Raw genomic sequence first — 20,040 nt, forward strand, 5'->3', positions numbered from 1 at the left:
GCTCGTGCGGAGATTGCTCCCGTTACGATTTCCCCGATACCTTACGGTACTCGAAGAGTAAGCGCAACGGTATGCCGATCAGCGTGATCGGCCGTTCGATATCGTCGGGGCATCGATACACCACGTACGTGAGGTACAGCGAGTTACGTAACGCACTTATCTATGAAGCAATAGGCTGCAATAGACGTCTCCCCCGCCCCGGGAATGATGTGAGGGAGATGAAATCGAACCCGAGATTGCTGTTTGATTAGTGGAGCGGAGGAACACCCGACGGACAATGAAGCTCATCCCTTTTATTCGTAGTCTAGTCAACGAGACTGAACATCGGTTTTTAGATTGTAAAAAAAAAATTGAAAGAGATTCTTAATCAAAAGGGGAATAATCCATTAATAACGGGATACCCGATGTATCTAGATAGATTTAAAAAAGAGGAGAAAAAGGAGAGACGCCGAGGTACAATCGCATATGCGAACGCGTGAGTTAGCAGGCGACAGAAATGAATTCGTCTTAATCGCCGGAAGGCTCAAACAATGAAATTGTATCGGAGTTAACGACGACAGCTGGCACGGTGCAAGTTGTGAGGAATTTTTTGCGAATCACCGATAACCATAGGTACAAAAACTGCGAGCGGCTGGAGGAGGCGAAGCCTCCCGCCGCACAAGCATTTTCGTAAGTATTACAAATTGTCTTAAGAATATTTTATATATTCTCTGCCGTCTGTTATTATTTTTATTATATTTTATCTCTATTTATAATCGATAGAGTATATGATTTGTAAATTATAAAAAATAATTGTGAAAGATAAGTTAGTAAGTTTTAATATAACTTGTATTTTTATATAAGAGAGCTACCGTGCATTCTCAAATGAAAGATATGTTGTAATTATATTTTAGGTACATTTAGTTATTTGTCTTTTCCCTCTCCTATCTTTAATATTAATTTTATTTGTGGGTAAATTGCGTTTAAAATTTGTTTAATTTAAATGTCACAAACATCACCAAATTAGTTGCATAACAAACATTTTAAACGTTCAACATCGTCGCAAACAACAGCATCAATTACTTGATAATATACACGTATTAACATGAGCTAAAATTAATTAAAAACTTTGATAAAAGTCCGCACCTACGCATAATTAAAATCTACATTCTGTAAAACCATGATAAGATAATAATAGCCGGACACCTTTCGAACTATAATGTGGTTATTTCTATGCACCTATACGATTAATACGTCAACGTAATTCGCTTTTTCAATCCCCTGATAAATCAGAACATTAATTAAAGAAACTTCGAAAACGTATTTTACGTAATTTCGTGAAAAGAACTTTAAAGAAAACCAATTAAATAATATGTAATTAATAAAATTAATTGCTTTACGATACAACGATGCTACATATTAAGTTACAGAGATTTAAAATATATTGATCCGTTCGCACTAATATATTTAGGATAATATGCAATATAATAATATATATTTTATAACAAAATAATCACATATGTAATTATATATGTAATTCTTTCATTATAAATTATACAAAAATTTGCTTTAATTATATACGTATACAATTTAAAAAGTATAATATATATTTTTTAATGTCACTTTGATAGGCAACAAAATTTTCTGCACCTGGGTGTGCGTTTGTGTGTGTTTGTAAGTGTATGTGTGTGTGTGTGTGGGACATACATATATACATATATATGGTCGTTGATCCCTGGTTAGAAGAGACAGTACTCCGGAGTTTCTCGTCAGTCGATCGGCGAACTTCGACCACGAAGGTCGTCGAGACGCGGCGATAAATGCGACGCGAATATATTCGCCATTCGCCGCGAGTGCGATGCTTTAATTATAATTAAATCTGATGGATCGGACGAAGGACAATGAGTTACCATCGAGCTCGATCTCGCACGCGAATAAACGGCTTTTGGGTAAAGGAGAATTCGCTTATAGACGTGATGCCCCGATAAGTTCACCGTACAAAATGCATGTGAGATATTTTTATTTTCATTCTAAAAGAAGGTTATTATCAAAGATCGATATCCATTTTATTTAAGAGTTTTATTGATTTTTCTCGTCCTACATGCTAATTTTTTTTCCTTTCCTTTGACTTGTTCTTTATTGGGGCACTTTGAAGTGTATAATGCATGTCTATTGCAAGAACATCTTTTTTAAGTAATTCAATTATTTAATAGTAAATTGAAAATTGATTTCTGTTATGAAGCGTATCCGTCGATGCTTTTATTTATATATAATAGCGTGGACTGATACATCGTGTTCGAGAGAGCGAGATAAAATCTCACATGAGCATCCATAATTACACATCGATTCGTTATACGAAAGCAATATCACGAGCACGGCTTTTAACTAATTTGTACAAATGGAAAGCACATTTCATCCACAGATGTTTTATTTCGAAGTAGCTTTCCCGATTACTCCGTGCACGTATTTTCGCATGCAAAATGCACCCAATTAAAAATATGTTAACTTCTTTTAAGGAAATTGTCACATTAAATTAAATATTCTTTCGGTTCACGAGGCGCCACAAGTGCCCGTTTTCCACTCCTGCATGCGTGATAGCCAAAGTAATTTTCAAAATACCCGCAAAGACAAATGAATCCTCACGCGAAAGATGACACGGTGTATGCATTATGATTCATGGATGCGCCGCTTAAAAATATTCTCCTCATGAATAATATATCTTTTACGGCTAAAGGACTGGGCTAACTTGCTGCAAAGTCTGCGTAACAAATGTTAAGAACATCTCTATCTCGAACTTCTTCACTAAAATGGGCCCTCGCCCATTCCCGTTCGCGACTATCTTCCGCTAACTTAGAACTAACACGGAAAGTTCGTACCCGAAACGTATCCACATCTGAATAACGTTGATTAATTCATTTATTCCAACGGACTCCGCGGACACTTTGTCACGTTTAAAAATTACGCTTCGCGGAATAACAGAGGGAGAGAGAGCGCGCACAATTTTCTGATGACTTTTTCTTTTTTTTTTACCGCGTGCATATTAATTAAACTGGAATTATTTATCGATGTTAATCGCGTTTGCCACGTGAACCGATTCTTCGCGGGTGCTCACTTTGTTTCGCAATTTATAATGTATTCCGGGGTGGCGCGAGCTTCTGAATTCAACCCATACCGATGAGAGGGTTGATTATAACGAGTGGTGTTCCGTGCAGAATACAGTTCCCTCGCACTTTGAACAACTTCGGTTAATCATACGGTATTATATATACTCCTCTCCCCGCCGCGCCTCCGATGTTTCATCAAAATTGTATAATTTGCCGAACTTTAACGTACGTACACGCGCGCGAGAGTGCGCGGAGCGCTCTCCCATTGCAAGTTATTTCCAGGAACCGGTTATTTAGTCTCGCAGTCAGCGAAATAAAATCGCTATGGGCGACAACGAGCAACAAGTTCTCGTCGTATTACGCCGTTGTTAAATATTGGTTGTACGATTCTCCGTCGTCTCTGTCGCAGAGCTGGACCTCGATTATTTGGAGAGAAGAGGCGGAAATACAATAACTTACGAGGGCGCCGAGGGAAGCTCGAAGGAGGAGGATAGCCCCGCGGACACGTTAGATCGCGTTAAGGTCATCTTCCTGGGCGCACCCGGCGTGGGAAAGACGAGCATAATCCGAGTAAGATTTAATAGACGCGATTGCATCTCACCTAGACGTCAACTTTTTTTCCCCCTTCCGCCGTCAAACTGCTCTCTTCGCCCTGCGACTCGACTCTCTCTGTTGGTCTTTCGAATATTAAACGCGCAGCTCAAAGCTCTAAAGATTTAATTATCATAATTAAAAGACATTTTAATTAACGTAATCTAAGATTTGAGTATTGCGAGTACACTTAGAAAAAGATGTGTGATATTTGTGACTGTAATTGTATAGTAAAATAATTATAGTCAGGAATATCATTTTTATAGTGATTGTTACTATAATATTGATAATAATAATCATATTCCTATAGTAGAATGCTTATAACTATTGTTTTACAGTACAATTTATATTAAATTTTCTATTTTCATTGTGACAATCATGTCAAAAGTTGCATAAACTGATATTATAATTATGAAACCTTTAATATAATTAAAACAAACTATAATTTTAGCTGGATGCAAAAATGACTATAAATTATAGTGATATTATGATTACTAGTATTTTTTTTCTCTCGGTATATGTTCCATCAAGTCTTGTTTTTCATCTCGACATAATTTTTACGAATACGGCGAAAAGCGAAGCTGCACCAATTAGAAGCGAATGTTATGCACAAAAATGCAATTATACATGCCGTTCGTACGATTGACGTACAATCTTTGTCAGAATCCTTGCTCCAAAGCTGGGAAGGAAACAAATCACGGAAACGACGCTCTCGCTCGGACGCTCCGCTTCATTTCCGATAATAGTTTCCGCTTATCGATGACGACGATTATCGGTTCTGCGAGGAAATTAAAAGAGGGCAACGAATATCCTAAGGAAGCCAGGTCACTCTTGGCATTTCGTTTAACGGCCGAAATTCAAGCTCGAACATTCGCTTTCGCAACAAAACTTTCAGTATATATACTGAGAAAAAAAAGTAATATTTCCGACTATAATTGCACAGTAAAATAATTGTAGTCAGGAATATCATTTGTATAATAATTATTACTATAATGTTAAACGACCATATACTTAAAGTAATTATTTTATGGTACAACTTTCTATGTTAAAATTTCCATTTTGGTTATAGCGACCACATCATATAAATTTCATGGACTAAATATTATGATTATGAGAACTTTAACGTAGTTTAAGCAAACTATATAATTCATACTGTTGAACAATTATAAGAATAATCCATTTTTGGATACCAAAAATAATTTACTATAAACTTTAGTGCAGATATATTACGGCTACCGCGGCTATTTTTTATCTCCCGGCGTAGCCGTAATTCTTTAATTTAAACTTTCGCGATTACTTTTTGCTTACACACTTCCAGCAATTTGTTTGGAGCGAGTTCTCCGAGGAGTACAGACCGACCGAGAGACGGGAGACGTTCTACCCGAGCGTGGTGCTGGCCGATCGACTGTACGAATTGAAGATCACCGATCTGCCCACCATCCCGTACTTCCCGGTCAGCTCGCACCTGGAATGGACGGACTTCCGCTATTACGGGCTGCGGAGCGCGACGGCGTACGTGCTCGTGTTTGATCTCAGCAATCAGGACACGTTTCAGGTACGTCAGTACAATCGCGGAGATTCGAAATGCTAAAGCGCGATAAATTGCAAGGCGGAGACCGCACTCGCGGAGCTTCAACTTCAACGGAAAGAACGTCAGGAACACGGCAGAGCCGCGCGGCTCCGCAGCTGTTTATCTTTTTCCGCAAAGTTTTTCTCCCGCGAGCTTCTTTTCTTCCCCGCGAAAGCCGTCACGACTCCCGACTTGAAGTCTCGCGTCAAAATTGCCGGCATAAAAGTTCGATTATCTGGATGTTTGTCTGGATGACAAGAGGCGGTCCCCTGAGGACCAAACGCGACAAGTTGGCTGACGTTAAATCGATTTTGCTAATAACAAGTCAAAAGTATAAATGAAAAACGCACCGTGACGTTAATAACATTATTACGCGAGATGAAACGGTACTATAAACAATTAGTGAAGAGATGGATCTTTCCAAATTATACTCATTTACTTCATTTGCAGTATTCTAACTTCTGACATTAATTCTGACTATATACACGGAAAAAAAATTACTCTCAAATTGAAACTTATGTATTCAAATTAACGCGATCCTTGTTTCATATATAAGCAACAATATATAATCTTCTTAGAAGGATTTGAAAATCTTGAATTTCAAGATATTATAGTCTTATTTCAATACTATAAGTATTATTTTAAAAGTATGACATAATTGTTTTGATAATTTTATTCTAAGAAAATTATAATCTTCGATTTAAACATAGTAGTATTTTCTATGCAATATTTTTCTTTTCCACTCAAAAAAATTATTCTTAAATAACAAGAATATTATTTCCTTGGTTAAACTATATAAAATTTTGAAATAATCTTCATTCAAATCTTTTTGATTTAACGCGATATAATCTCATTTCAAGATTTCCGTTTTGAAATACTAGTACTAATAGCCACATATTTGTAGCAATGTCAATTATAAAAAAATTGCACTATAAATTATGCAGCTTTAAAATATATAACATGTGGTTATTATTACTAAAATTATTATTATAAAAATAATATTTCTGACTATAATTATTTTATTATGCAATTACAGTTACAAATACGTATATCTTCGTAATAATAAATTAGAATACTGATACAAAATATATATATATATATATTTAAAATAAAACATGCGCGCTGATTTTCAATTAACTTTTGATCCATATTCAACTTTAAAAGTAAAATACATTTGCTTTAATTAATTGGGTCGTGCTACGCAAATAATTGTTTTTTTTTATCATATAACATTCAAAAAATAAGTCAATTTCTTCGAAATATGCCCTATTTGATTTTAACAATTCAATGTTTATCGGAGATAAACGATTTTTTTTAACGCGCCAGTTTAATCGACACATGAAAGGGTTCTTCGGTGCATCAGTCTCGCATGTTTTTCTTTCATTTCCGACCGGTGTGCTCAGTACATTAGGACGTTGCGGGAGCAAATCTACGAGGCGCGCGACATGAGAGGCGTACCCCTGCTGGTGGTCGGGAACAAGCAGGACGAGCTGTCGCAGTCGGCCGCCTCCGGAACCAGGTACAGGGACATCGTGAACCTCGTCCGGAAGCACTGGAGATGCGGCTACGTCGAGTGCAGTGCCAGATTTAACTGCCGCGTGGTGCAGGTGCGCGCGTTATACATTATTTATCAATACGCCCCGCCAATCTGCATCTCATTCGTATTAAGATTAACTTAACTCCCTTAGAATTTTAATGCGCGACTTCAATTACCGTTCATATTTAGCATTTAATACCGAAATTGCGGCGAGTATCGCGCGTTTGCTGAGCTTTTCTCGACCAGGAGAAAAATCGACGGCGAGAAATTCACCGAGGGGTAAAACTCGCCCATTGAAAATGAGCTCTCGGCTTTCCTCGTTCAAAATTTTCCTGAATCATGAGCTTGTCGCGCTGTTTTTTAAGATTCACAATAGGTGCAATAAGCTTTAATGTTAGAAATGCAGGTGTCATTTTGAATCCGCTAATAATTTCAATTTTATTTCAATCATTTGTTTTTTTTTCTTTTTCAATTCTTTCTCATATCACTTATTTATTATTGTATCATTAGAATTATTTATATACTCACACGTTTCAAATTATCCGTACTGTGTAACACAAAAATGAAAAAAAGTCATTAACGGAACTAAAATGGCACCGGCAATTCTTCGTAAAAAAAACTGATCAATTATAGTCAATATATTATATTCTTGTCAAAATTAACTGTGAATTCTCAATTTCCACTACACTTGCGGAGAGATTAAAACACAGTCTTCGTGTTAAGTTCGTTAACCATTCATCATCCCTTTAAAAGAGCCGAGAAACCTAGCACATAGTTCAAACAAACTATAAGAGAGTTGAATCCAAAAATGACTGTACGGTATAATAATATCATCGTTACCGCAACTACTTTCTTTCCCCCGGTGTAGCAGCTGTATCCTTTGATCGACAGGTATTTCGGGAACTGATGAAGAGCATACAGTCCATAGAGGGTAGGCCGAACTCGCCGTCACCCGCGGCCGCGCAGCCGATGCGATCCCATCCGCACGAAACCAGCGAGAGGTGCATTCTTCTCTGACATTAAGATCAACCGCTTCCCCGTTACGAGGCAGGCTCGATTAACAATGCAACAACGCACCGCGTACTCTCGTCCGCGGCAGTTCGGGAGGGATACCCCAGGGGGGGGGGGGTGGCTTTCCTCCTCGAGAGGAAACGCGCGCAATCACGCGCGTGGACGAGCGGTTTCGAAATAAGCGACAATAATAATCGAGATTACTACTATGTGTCCGCGGCGTCTACTCGCTGCGACACGCGAATTAACCCGCCACTCGAATGTAATTGGAGATTTCGTAATCCGAGCGAGGGTTACTGAGGCTGGCCGAGATCTCTCGGCCGCGGTTCAACTGGGGAAGGGGGGAGGAGAAAAGGAGAATCCGCCTCCCCCTTCCCGTTCGCACTTTTTATATTCGCGCATTTAATCGTACACTCGCGAATCTAACGAGTCTCTTTTACACGATCGATTACGACACTGACGACACGATATATTATAACAGTAATTGTTTAGGCAAATTCAATTTTGCGCTGTATAATTACTTTCGCGTGTGTTCCGTTGAAATTACGTTAACATCGATTTCTGATGAATTCCGTTCCCCCGGGAACGGAATGGAATCGCGCATAGGAATTAAACGCGCGCTAGAGTGCTCAGAAGAAGCAATTAATTGTTAAATAGCGTTAAAAGTTATATAGCGAGGCTACGTGAGTTAACTGTTAAGGCAAGGAAGGTAGCGGGGCGCGGCGCGGAACTTTCCCCCTCGGCTCAACCCCTTCTCCCGCGTTTCGGCCTAATTATAATCACGCTGTTAGGTAGGAAACCCGACGAAGCAATAGCGTATACATATGTACACATACACACATATATTTTACTATGCTGTTAAGAGAGTTATCAATCGGTTATCAAGCGTTAAGCGGGAAGGCGATCTGGTCGATCGCGAAGGAAACGTATATAATCGTTAATCATATTATCGAGATGTTGCATACACATATTACATAGGCATGTATCATGGTGTTAGCGTTGTTACCGTTTGTATGTACTCTAAGACGAGATGCTACGTGCACACGTAATTTCTATACCTTGAGTCTCTCTCTCTCACTTTCTCTTACTCTCTCTCTCTCTCTCTTTCTCTCTCTTTCTCTCGAGATAAAATGCATCTCTTCAGGATTCATTGCGATCGAGACGCATCAGAGAGAAAGAGAGAGAGAGAGAGAGAGAAAGAGACAGCAATAAAGAGAGCGCGTTATTATCTGTTATTACGTTTGAACGCGTTCGAACGCGCTGTTGTATAAAGTCATATAGCGCGACAGCGGCATATAAGAGATACGTAAGATCGCTCAATTTGCACAAATGTGCAGCAACAACGTTTAACCCGGAACCGTTTTGTAACTCGGCGCGAGCAGCGGCAGCCGCGAAACCGGCGGACCGGCAGGGTGATATGCGAGCCCTTGTTTTGTATGCACACACGCACGACGTTCACAATAAAAACCAGTGAGATATTAAAATACGCGCGAAGTGTCATTTCCTCTTTGCTCCTTTTTTCCCCCCCACGTGTCGCCTTTAGACGCAGAGAAAGAGAAAGATTTCTTTAAATCTGATAAACCGTTTTGCTCGACTATTCCAAAGCGTATATTTCTTTGGCTTCAATAAATTTTTAACCGATTTCTTTAGATTTGATAAAATCTATTAGAAACAAAGAAATATATATGCTGTTTATTAAAGCGGAAGAAATCTTTTTTTCTCTGTGTGCACACACGTGTCGAAAACTGGCGCGTTTGTCTGTGAAATGTTTTCAACCCCGCCGGTAAAAAGTTTTTCTTACCCTGAGAAAAAAAAGTTGTTAGTTTAACTAAATTTAACTTAATTAAATTTATTTAGTTCAAATATTTATTTATTTAACACTAAATACATAAATTACTTAAACTTCTATTCAAGTATTTATATATTTGACTGAAATACGTAGATGCTTAAATTGAAGGAATTTAATCAAGTTGAAAAATTTAATCAAATTAACAACTTTTGTCCCATTGTATAAAAATATATATAAATGTATATTTTTATCGGAAGCCTTACTCAAGTAAGAAAAGTTCTTCTCTGCTGAGGAAAATAATTATTTATCACGGAAACGTAAACATCTTATTTCAAATAAAAATATTAAATATTATTTGTTTCCTTCACATTTACTATCACAAAATACTTATTTCGAATAGTTATTTCAATTTTGTTTTCACAGACACACATCCTCTGAATAAATAAATATTTCTGTTGAATCTATTTCAATCTTTCCTCGGCGCTGGTTCTTCTTGAATGGAAGAATCGCGTGAAGTATGCTACGCAAAAAAAAAAGGGTGCAACATAAAACAGCAAAATCGAAAGGTCTCGCTTGTGAGTTTTCCTTCAGACCAAACGTGTCAAAATGCTTTCCAGTGATCTAACGTGAAGAAAAATTCCCCGTTCAATTTAACGTAAGAGATAAAATTCAAGTTATATTACGAAAGAGAATTTATCGCCGCGTCATTTCATATATCTTCCGCGCGGCGTATTACCTGTTAATTCGGGTTCATTGAACAAATTATTACGAAAGATGTTGCGTCTGCCAAGAGGACTCCGGTGTCAAAGAGTCCGCCGGTTAGCCGCGTGGGATTGGAGGAGAGGTTGCAACGCGCAGTTTCCCGGCGACGATGGAAAGGCCGCGGGCTTCGGGACGAGGGTACGCGGCACGTACTGACGGTTGAAAAACTAATTTATATGGAAAGTACGCGAGATCGCGCGTACCACCGAATGATTCGCAAAATTCGCGGGGGTTCTCGTCGTCTCGAGAGCCGTGTCGCTCAATGACAACCTTATGCGACAAATAAACGCAAGGAAATGATGGCGTACCTGTCATCCTAAGGTGAGCAGGACGAGAGGGGAGCCTAGCACGAGCACGAATCTAAAGGAGGCCCTCTGCGAGAAGATTCCCGTGCACCACGATCTCCTGAGGAACTTCCGGTTTCACTTTGGCCCGAGCGTCGTCAGTCAGATCACGGTCGAGCATCTGTATGCGGGACTAGCCGATGTGAAAACCATCGTCAAGGAGACCTCGGAGCTCGATCCCAAACACGGCGTAATAATCCCGAAATATTTAACTGGATTAGTTGTCATCCGCATCGCACGATACCTGAAAGAATTGAATCAAAAGAACGTGTTGCAGCATCTCAAATCTTCATATTTACGAGAGATTAAATATTCATTAAAAAAAACAAATAAAAAATAGATAAGTTGGTGAATTAAGTGATGCATTAAATTAACATATTAAGGAATATAGTTAAAGAATATAATTAATATATGACACATCCAAATGTATATGTGTGAGAGATAACACAGTTTCATAAATTCGTCAATTTATCTTTTCATTTTTCTCAAGTTTTAAATTATAATTTTGAAATATATCTAATATCAAATTATCAGAAGTTTCAAGCGGCAAGCACTTTTGCGCGTACATTATAAAATTTGTTCCTCTCGTATCTGCACGGAAAGAATTTTCTCTGAAAAATTACCCTGAAAATCGTGGTAATTGTAGAATAACGTAAACCTTGAAGAATTTTACTATACTTTTGACAAAACTTACTAAAATTTTAGTAAATTTTAGTCAATTTTATTAAAAGTATGGTAAAATCCTTTAGGGTTTACATTGTCTCATTACCGCGATTTTCAGGGTAATTTTTGAGAGAAAATTCTCTCCGTGTGCTTAGCTTAAACTTTAGCGTTAAAACTGCAACTCCTCCAGATCACGTACCGCGGCCTGACTATACCGGAAGTGATCGGTCTGCTGCCCCGCGAAGGGAGCTCGTCGAGCGCGGAGGCTGTGTTCTGGTTGCTCTTAACCGGCGACGTCCCGACGCAGCAGCAAACCGCCTCGTTGATCGCCGACTGGACGTCGCGGCGTAAAAAATGTACGGAATGGTGGTCGGGTCCGCGGGCCGAAACGATAGTCTCCGTTTTGCGTTCGATGCCGGAAACGACACCCCTGCACAGGCTGTCGATCGCGCTCACAATTTTCGACATCAGCAAGCAGGCGAAGGAGGCCAAAAAGCACGGCGCTATGCCCTACGCTTATTGGGAGGTGGTTGAAAACACTTCGTAGATTTTTATCAATAAGTAGAAACTTTCGAATTACTTGTCAAAATTAATTATTAATAACATTCAAAAAATTTCGTCATAATTGAATATATAATAAAATAATATTAAACGTAGAAATAGAAATTGCAATTATGTCTCATTGAAAACCAAGATTGAAATATTGAAAATATTATAATATAAATAATGAAAAGAGTGTTTATATATAAGATAACGTAAAACACTTAGTTTTTATAATTGCTTATTTTTAAATATAATAATGAAGGCCAATTAACAACGGAATAATACAGTTTCTTTTTCCGGCAAATGTAAATCTACACTTTTATTTGCAGAAAATTATTACTTAACATGAATTAGCGTTAAAACAACGTCTGTTTGATTCTTAAGTACACCTATGAAGATGGTATGGAATTTCTTGCTACTTTACCAGCGATCATTGGCTTGATTGCCAAGGGCCAAACTTTGACAAATGTGAGCGGTGACGGCGATTGGGTGCAATTTTTGTTAGATTGCCTGAGCAGCGAGAGTTTCGACGGCAGAAGATCATCGATCGCGGATTTTCTCAGGCTATACATCACTTTAAACGCGTAAATAAACCCACAATTTTTCATTGTGTGTCATTCTTATAATAAAAAAATTCTTTTTACCTCTAGTAAAAATAAATTACAATATTAAAAATACGTTTAAAAAATGGTAAAGCCAATTACAAGGGATATCAAGTTATATTTAATGAGGCTAAGTAAAACGAAATTACTATAATTAAAAGACAGAAATGCATTTTACGTAAATAGCGGCAATTACGACCGTGCGTGAAACTCCATCTTTTAATTTAATTAACCGTAAGAGACAGAATATAAGATAATGGAACGCGTTATCTGTCCTAACAGTGACGATGATGGCGGGGCTCCGATCTCTCATGTTACGCAAATTTTGGGCTCAACTGATCTCCATATAAATGAGATATTAGCGAGCACGGTTTTGGCTCACGCCGACGAACCCAAAAGTGGAACGATGCTGGAAGTAATGAAAAAAAAACATTAGATCGTAAAAAAAGTTATTCGTATCAAATTAAAAGTATATTATATTTGCGTTATATATTTTATATAAAAGTGGAAAGAGCTGCACATGAAAATCAAGAGCCGGCTCGGCCGCGTGTGGACGGAGCACGCTTTGAAAACTTGCGTACTGAATTCTTGGAGCAGGGACAAATTGACGGGGCACAAGGAGGCCGACTTCTGCGACCCGCGATACACCGCGCTCCTGCACCACGCCAGGCAACATTTGCCCAACAATTCGGAAGTAAAGGTATATATAAACAAGCACGCGCACAGCGGGGAGAAATATTTATGAGGGTAAAAGTGGTAATACTAAAAATTTCACAGCTCTCGCAAGACATCACGCGGATATTAAGGTCGGCGATGAGAAGACCGAAAAGGAAAGACATTTATCCGGAGCAGAATGCCCTGGCTCCCATTATTTTTCAGGTAGAACCCGCGTTTTTAGATATAAAATTTTGGCATGCAAAAGAGAACACGATTTCATTATTATTATTATTTATTGCGCATTTATTTAATTGTTATATGTAATTTATGTGTAAAAATCCAGAACAATCTAATTTTTATTATACATATGAAAAATAAACAATATAAATTATCTGCTATGCCATTTGCATTATCATCTATTATAAAATTTTAATTTATTATAAATACACAGAGTAGATTATTTCGAGATTTTTCGATTTAAAATTTACTAGCAATTTTTTTTTTTTTTCAATAGAAAAGCTAAAAGATTTGAAGATGTATGCTTTAATTGCTTTAACGAATTAATGTTCTGTGACGATTGCTCTACTTAGTATTACGGCTTGGAAGACATGCAGTTTAATCAGACGATACTTTACATGGCGCGTGCTTTGGGAGCGATCGCCTCGATAATCTGGACGACGGTCGTAAACGCGCCTGTCGAGCATCCGATATCGAATTGCACCTACAGTTACATAGAATCGATTCGCGACGACAACATAAAAAAACGGAAACGCAGGATACGAAAGTAAGTAAAAGCGAGGCACGTAATAAAGATTCACTCGTCTCAAAGTTTAAGGGGCGGAAAAAAATTGAAACGTCGAAAGCTCTCCGTAAACTTTGACTCGTTAATATAAAATAAAATCCTTATGTAAGTTTTTATACTATATTAATTTTAAATATTAACATATGAAGCTGTTGCAGCTTGAATCATTGTGCAGTGTAAACAATTTTTTGCAAAGATTGCGCGGATGATTTAGTTGGCATATTTAACTAAATCAAATAACATTATGCGCCGAAAAAGCTTTTTCAACTATATAAAGTATAATAAAAATTTAAAAAGTACTAGCAAAAAATATAAAAATTAAAGAAGTAGAGTGTTAATAAAATATGAATATATAACAGAGTGTAAAGGTAGATTGCAGTTAGTTCCCCGTAGAAAATGTAATGCTCTTTAATTTAAAACAACGCTCATTATATATTTCTATATTAAGGAGTTAAAAATTTTCTATTCTAACAATTATCAATTATTTATCAATTTCTCTACTATCGTTTTCATATTCCTTTACGAGAAAAAAAATAGAAATGCAATTGCAATCTCTTTCGAACCGCGAAGTTTTTTCGAGACACGTGTCGACATCTGTGCACCAAACTCGGTACTCGTTGGCCCAAAGCTTGCGATGATAAGGCAGATTTCTCTTTTTCAGCACCGAACACATAAAAAATACATGGGAAAAATAGCGTGAACGGTATCTAAGGCTGCTTCCTCCGGTGGTTCCTCCTTCGGGCGGGCTCGAGTGTCGCCGTTGATCCGGAGAGCGTGGGAACCCCCAGATATCGCGAGATGTACCTCGGAGCTCGGTTCGTTCGAACGCGCGAATCGTTTCCAATACGCGTGCCCGTGCGAGGCGTCCAATCGACGTCGTACAGATAATCATCTTAACGAGAATGGCGTGACGGCGACGTGTACACGTTCGCAATTACATTATAACGGATGTCGGACGAGTGACGCAAGTGTCGCGCGTGATCCGGAACTTCGCGGGTAACCCTCGAGGAAGATGAGCCCCCGTCGATGAGGACCGTAGACAGCGGGATATCTGCACGTGTGATCACGATCCCTTGCAAAAGGTATATATACCTGTAAACAAAAGAAAGATGCATCTCGAAGACTCGTTGTAGACTTGTAGACAACATTGCCCTCGTCGACGTTCGATCCTTTCCAATTTTCAACGATGCCTCACGATAACTGTAATTCGTTCTGCATTCGCTCGGAAACCGAATAGTGCCGAATAGTTCGCTTGCGACGAAGCCGCAAAACTAGCTCGACGATTCCCGGCGGAAAAGGCCGAGAGGTAGATAGATAAGATCGGTGGATCGGTTTCGTCGCTCGGTATGTTAAAAAAAATTTTAATCAAGCGCTAAACGACAGTCGTCTGAAGGTTAAAATATATGTCGTGTATATCAATGTATATCGTGTAGGCACGTCATGCGCATCACGATAGTGATAGCGCACAAAACGCGAAATCCACGGTGCGAAGTCCAGTGACGAGATGTCCGTGAGATTTAAAATCTGTAAAGTTTATCACTTCGCCTTCAGTGCGTAATCGGATGGTGCGCGATGCTGCGTGAGTTTCACGCGGAAGATCGTCAATGCAATTGAACGGAAAGCTCTGTGTGTGAAACGAAAAGGAAACGCGGATCATCGCTTTTCTCCGAGATTTCTGAAAGAGGACTTGCTAAAAAATGCTCGGCTCCGTGAAGGATACTCTTGTCAATTTTGAGAAATGGGAAATTTTTGAGATTAATTATGGAAATTATTATCGTACGTATTAAATGGCTTATGTCACGAAAGATGATAAATAAAGTAAAAGAAGAAAACAGATTTCTATAGGAGCAACTTGTGACAAGCAGTATATGATGTTTACATAATGATAATGACTCATACGTCGTAATACGTTGCTCTAGAAAGGATAAGAGTTCTAATGATTAAAGCAAAGTATTGGAAAATACTAATAACTTATATAACTAGTTACAATTAATAATAATTGTTTGCTAAAAGCAGGAGGAGAAGGAGACACGTGACAAATTTTGTTTTATATCGAGAGTTTGAAATTATTATTTATTATTATAATTATTTACGTAGGTCTGGATATATTTTTAACTTTCCATATTGAACAAAGTTTCATACGTCACACTTCTTGCATATAAAAAAATACCACCAAGGAAAGAGATTGCTAAATTTGCTTTTTATTTTTGTAGTAAGAACCGGTTTTAGAAAAAGAATATTTTCTTGTCTTAAAATACACTCATTATAAATTTTAGAGAAACTTATCATATACTAAAAAAAAACAATCTATATTCATTCAAGAAGAATGTTGTAAAACTATATCAAAGGAAGGTCAAGATAATAAGCAAATCAAATTTTTGTTTTAATATTCTTGATTGAAGTATTAAATTACTAGGATTTAGCATATATTTTGAATAAATTTGATGTTTATGATGAACTTATGATAGATTTATGGATATATATGTAAATATGAAATATTTGAAATAAGTAATATTTACTAAATTCAAGTATAATTTTTTTATGTACACAGAAGCTTATTTTAAGTAAATATTTTTGTGTCAAGTAAATGATAAATGTATTTTAAAACTGTTATCAGAAAAACATTCGCAGAGTTGACCGACTTGAAAGAACATAACTTTAAAAATAACTTGGATAAAATTTTTTTTTTTATAGCCCTACATTTTCCAAATTTTGAATTTTCTTTAATTGCTGAATTTGTGTCACAATTATAAAAAATTTTTTTTCTAAAATATGGAACGAGTTGTAAAATTGTGACATCGGCACAAACGTTAGTACAATTTCAGCACAATTATTTTAAAAATATAAAATTAAAAAATGCGAGACTAACTTTACATGCATTAAAAATTAAATAATCTTAGGAGAAAGATATTTTTCTGTTCGTGTTTTCCATGCTCAGCAGAATCGTAAATTGTTACTAATTATAGTAGAATTACATGCGCAATTTCATGTTTTGCGCATTACACTTCATTACATGTATGCATATATTATTTCGTCGATACGACAGATTTCTTAACGTTCTCAAACACGTCATCTAATCATTAGCGGCTGATTAATGATTTCGCCGATACCAAGCAGCAGTTCTTAATTTTCGAACCGTTTTTGTATGAAAAGGCATCAGAGATTAATGCGGTTTCGTCGAAAGTCAAGTATAGTGACCCGAACTAAATATAATATTTGCTAAGACATGTATTCTGATAATAAGTTACTTAATAACATCACATTACATAACATTCTGTTTTGTTCCGTTTACTCTGATCAAAAGCATCTTACGTAGATCGCATGTTATACACAGTGATGTAACAAGGGAGGGGACTTGATGTGGGCTATTGAACGCTGGTTACTCACAAACTGACAAAAAAATATTTGTATTGTAGGTAAAGCATGGCTGAGAATAGGCCAGTAGAGGAGACAGCAAACGGGCATTGCGATTTACGGATGTCACATATGTCGACGTCAAACGAAAACGGACAAGTTCAAGAATCATCAGGCAGTACTAGGTATACCCTGGCGAGTATAAGTCCAGGAACAGCGTTCAACTTTGGTGTTAGGACGGCAGAACGCTCAAGAATATTCGCAGGCAATATCTCCTCCACTATTCAAGGGATTCGTCCTCTCATACAACAGGCAGCGGTACGTAGCATTAAAAACCTTTGTATTATCAATGTTAAAGACAATGTAGTTAGCTAATTATTTTTTCTTCTTGTAACAGCCTAATATATCGTTGACGTCGCTCCTGGCCATCCATGGGCTCCGAAATCAAGTCCATTCAACCGCGTTGCCGAACGACAGCTACGTGATCAATCTAGAGGAGCCTGTAACAAACAATTCTCACAATGAACCTGTGCGCAATCATCAGCATCTTCACCATCATCATCATCATCACCATGTAGTCTCGGCAATATCAAACACTCTATCGGACAACACGCACGAGACTGCAAATGAAGTTGTCGAAAATAACAATGATAGCAGCACCTCGGAAAACACCACCAACGGCAACGTCCAGATAAGTCCGGAGGCTAGGGCGATGCTGAAGCAATTTCAACAATACTTTCCCTTCATCGCCATTCTCCTCGCCAAAAGTCTCTACGACCACAGAGCTGGAATACTCACGTTCGTCGTGCTGCTCGTGACGTTTATTCACGCGAACAATGACCTTAAACGCGAGATCGCCAAGCAACATAATCGGAGCTGGTCGTTGCTCATGCTAATTTTGTGCTATATCACCGCCTGCATCGTGTTCGTTGTTTATACTTTTCATTTTTATACCTTTGCTCCTTATGCCGAACCGCTCTCAATCTGGGACTTGCTTTGTTACGTCACCGTGATGGACTTCTTCCTTAAACTCATCACCATTGTCTGCAAAGTTCTCTTGACTTGTCTACCGGTACGGATACTGGCGTTCCAGAATCGGGTAAATATTTTACACAATTTTTTCACTTCTTATTTTAATTTGTTAAAAATTGTACAACACAGATAACGTTACAATTGGAACAAATTTGAACGAATTTTCAGGGAAAATATTATCTCATGGTGGAAGCGATGTCACAACTCTATCGATGCATTGCACCTGTCCAGCCGTGGTTGTATTACCTGTATGAAACGTATCAAGGTCCAGAGAAAATTGTGGGAATTTTTTTCTCGGTAATGTACACAATGAGTAAAGGTAGCGATTTACTGTCGCGACTTAAACTATTTCGCACCGCCGTATGGAAGCTGTTTCAAAACGTGGTACGCACAATCTTCATAATACGAATATATATTTTTAAAGTTGTTACACTATCATAAATTATACTTAAATTATACATAAATTATACATAAATTATATGTAATAATTTCTTTCTTTTATAGAGTCTTGGAGTATCTCCATCGAAGGAACAGCTGATTGCCTCTGGCGGTATATGTGCCATTTGCCATGAAGAATATACTACACCAGTTAGACTTCATTGTAAGCATATTTTCTGTGAAACGTGCGTTTCAACGTGGCTCGACAGAGAACGGTCGTGTCCTCTGTGTCGCGCGTCTATCACAGACGATCCGATTTATCGGGATGGCCATACGACACACTTCATTCAATTGTATTGATTCCGTCAATTATCATCTCTTTAGAGATAACTTTTGTACAGTTTTTTATTACTAAGTAAAAATGTAAGAAGTTCTGTTAACGGCAGTCTTTACTATCAACGTGGTTTCCATTATTTATTATAATTGAATAAGCTTTAAATTTGTACTTCTTAAGTTTTTTAGAGGAAATTTTAATAATATTGAAATAATATCTTTTAATAAAACTAGATGCATTGACAAGATATCAGATTAAAAAATTGTATATATATTTAGACATATAAAATATATTGTACATAAACAGTTATATTTAGGAATTTATAGTGTTAATTTAAAGGAATCATGATAAAACCAAAAATATGTGGGAAAACATTGATTCCTCCAATAAAACTAACAAAATCTACGGGTAATACAAGAAATATTTGAATAAATTATCTCGGATATATAAATTGAAATTTAATAATCTATTCCATTATTTTTGTATTAATTTTTTAACTTTTATTATATATTATATTTTATTATTTTATTGTTATATTTTATTAATAAGTATTCATTAAAATAAAATATATATTATTAAATAAATTTGATATCAAATGTAATTATTATTACTTGTTAAAAATTGCAACTTTGAAACGCGCCATATGTGCTTTTGATAAGATAATTAAAAATTTTTCGGAATTTTCAGACTGTTACTAAACGTTGTTCATAAAAATCATGCATGATTAGCAATTTCTTTGTCATATCATTAAAATTTTTGTCTTAATCATATCGAATAAAAGTAAAAAGTCACTATGTGTATATGTTTACTCTCTCCGTCCGATCACAGCGTTTACATGCTTATATTTGCCGGTTGTGTGGCGCAATTTCAAGGAGCCAGTGACCGGGTGTTGATAGCTTCCATGAGACTAGGCGTTTCGATTTCGACATTGAAACGCGGTAATCTTGCGGTTTATTTGTGCCGCGTAAGGTCTTGTTTTTAGGATGAT

The 20,040-nt window shown here is 37.2% G+C and overlaps 3 protein-coding genes across 5 annotated transcripts; all 3 read left to right on the forward strand.

Annotated features, from left to right (window-relative positions):
• Positions 1-1,551: 1,551 nt before the first annotated feature.
• On the forward strand, positions 1,552-9,278 carry LOC105831211 (ras-like protein family member 10B). Its single transcript, XM_012671194.3, has 5 exons — positions 1,552-1,928; positions 3,493-3,653; positions 4,993-5,229; positions 6,648-6,851; positions 7,673-9,278. The coding sequence occupies exons 1-5, from the start codon at positions 1,862-1,864 to the stop codon at positions 7,796-7,798; spliced, it is 795 nt and encodes a 264-aa protein (XP_012526648.1). The 5' UTR covers positions 1,552-1,861; the 3' UTR covers positions 7,799-9,278.
• Positions 9,279-10,652: 1,374 nt separating this feature from the next.
• Positions 10,653-14,691, forward strand: LOC105831212 (probable citrate synthase 2, mitochondrial; the record flags this gene model as incomplete). The annotated part of the gene is made up of 8 exons (XM_028191491.2): positions 10,653-10,877; positions 11,541-11,876; positions 12,278-12,477; positions 12,778-12,910; positions 13,001-13,195; positions 13,273-13,374; positions 13,743-13,936; positions 14,616-14,691. Coding segments are annotated over 8 exons (1,419 nt in total), but the record flags the coding sequence as incomplete, so codon positions are not given.
• Positions 14,692-14,740: 49 nt separating this feature from the next.
• Positions 14,741-19,846, forward strand: LOC105831209 (RING finger and transmembrane domain-containing protein 2). 3 transcript variants are annotated; one of them, XM_012671192.3, is made up of 5 exons: positions 14,741-15,036; positions 17,371-17,626; positions 17,706-18,407; positions 18,509-18,724; positions 18,845-19,078. In XM_012671192.3, exons 2-5 carry the CDS (start codon positions 17,378-17,380, stop codon positions 19,076-19,078), a joined length of 1,401 nt encoding a protein of 466 aa, XP_012526646.1. In that variant the 5' UTR covers positions 14,741-15,036; positions 17,371-17,377. The 3 variants fall into 3 exon arrangements, with proteins under 3 accessions (XP_012526646.1, XP_012526647.1, XP_028047283.1); XM_012671193.3 differs by lacking the exon at positions 14,741-15,036 and adding an exon at positions 15,060-15,730; XM_028191482.1 differs by lacking the exon at positions 14,741-15,036 and having other exon boundaries at positions 17,378-17,626; positions 18,845-19,846.
• The last annotated feature ends 194 nt before the right edge of the window (positions 19,847-20,040 follow it).

The sequence above is a fragment of the Monomorium pharaonis genome, chromosome 7 (assembly GCF_013373865.1).
Source record: "Monomorium pharaonis isolate MP-MQ-018 chromosome 7, ASM1337386v2, whole genome shotgun sequence".
In the NCBI taxonomy this organism is placed as follows: domain Eukaryota; kingdom Metazoa; phylum Arthropoda; class Insecta; order Hymenoptera; family Formicidae; genus Monomorium; species Monomorium pharaonis.

What these genes read in the sequence shown, in the direction of transcription:
- LOC105831211 (XM_012671194.3), top strand. Translation starts at nt 1,862, where the DNA reads ATGGATCGGACGAAGGACAATGAGTTACCATCGAGCTCGATCTCGCAC. An exon ending in GCAATCAGGACACGTTTCAG is followed by an intron (nt 5,230 to 6,647) that starts GTACGTCAGTAC and finishes CGGTGTGCTCAG; the next exon opens with TACATTAGGACGTTGCGGGA. An exon ending in TTAACTGCCGCGTGGTGCAG is followed by an intron (nt 6,852 to 7,672) that starts GTGCGCGCGTTA and finishes TTTGATCGACAG; the next exon opens with GTATTTCGGGAACTGATGAA.
- LOC105831209 (XM_012671192.3), top strand. Translation starts at nt 17,378, where the DNA reads ATGGCTGAGAATAGGCCAGTAGAGGAGACAGCAAACGGGCATTGCGAT. An exon ending in TACTGGCGTTCCAGAATCGG is followed by an intron (nt 18,408 to 18,508) that starts GTAAATATTTTA and finishes ACGAATTTTCAG; the next exon opens with GGAAAATATTATCTCATGGT. An exon ending in GGAAGCTGTTTCAAAACGTG is followed by an intron (nt 18,725 to 18,844) that starts GTACGCACAATC and finishes TTTCTTTTATAG; the next exon opens with AGTCTTGGAGTATCTCCATC.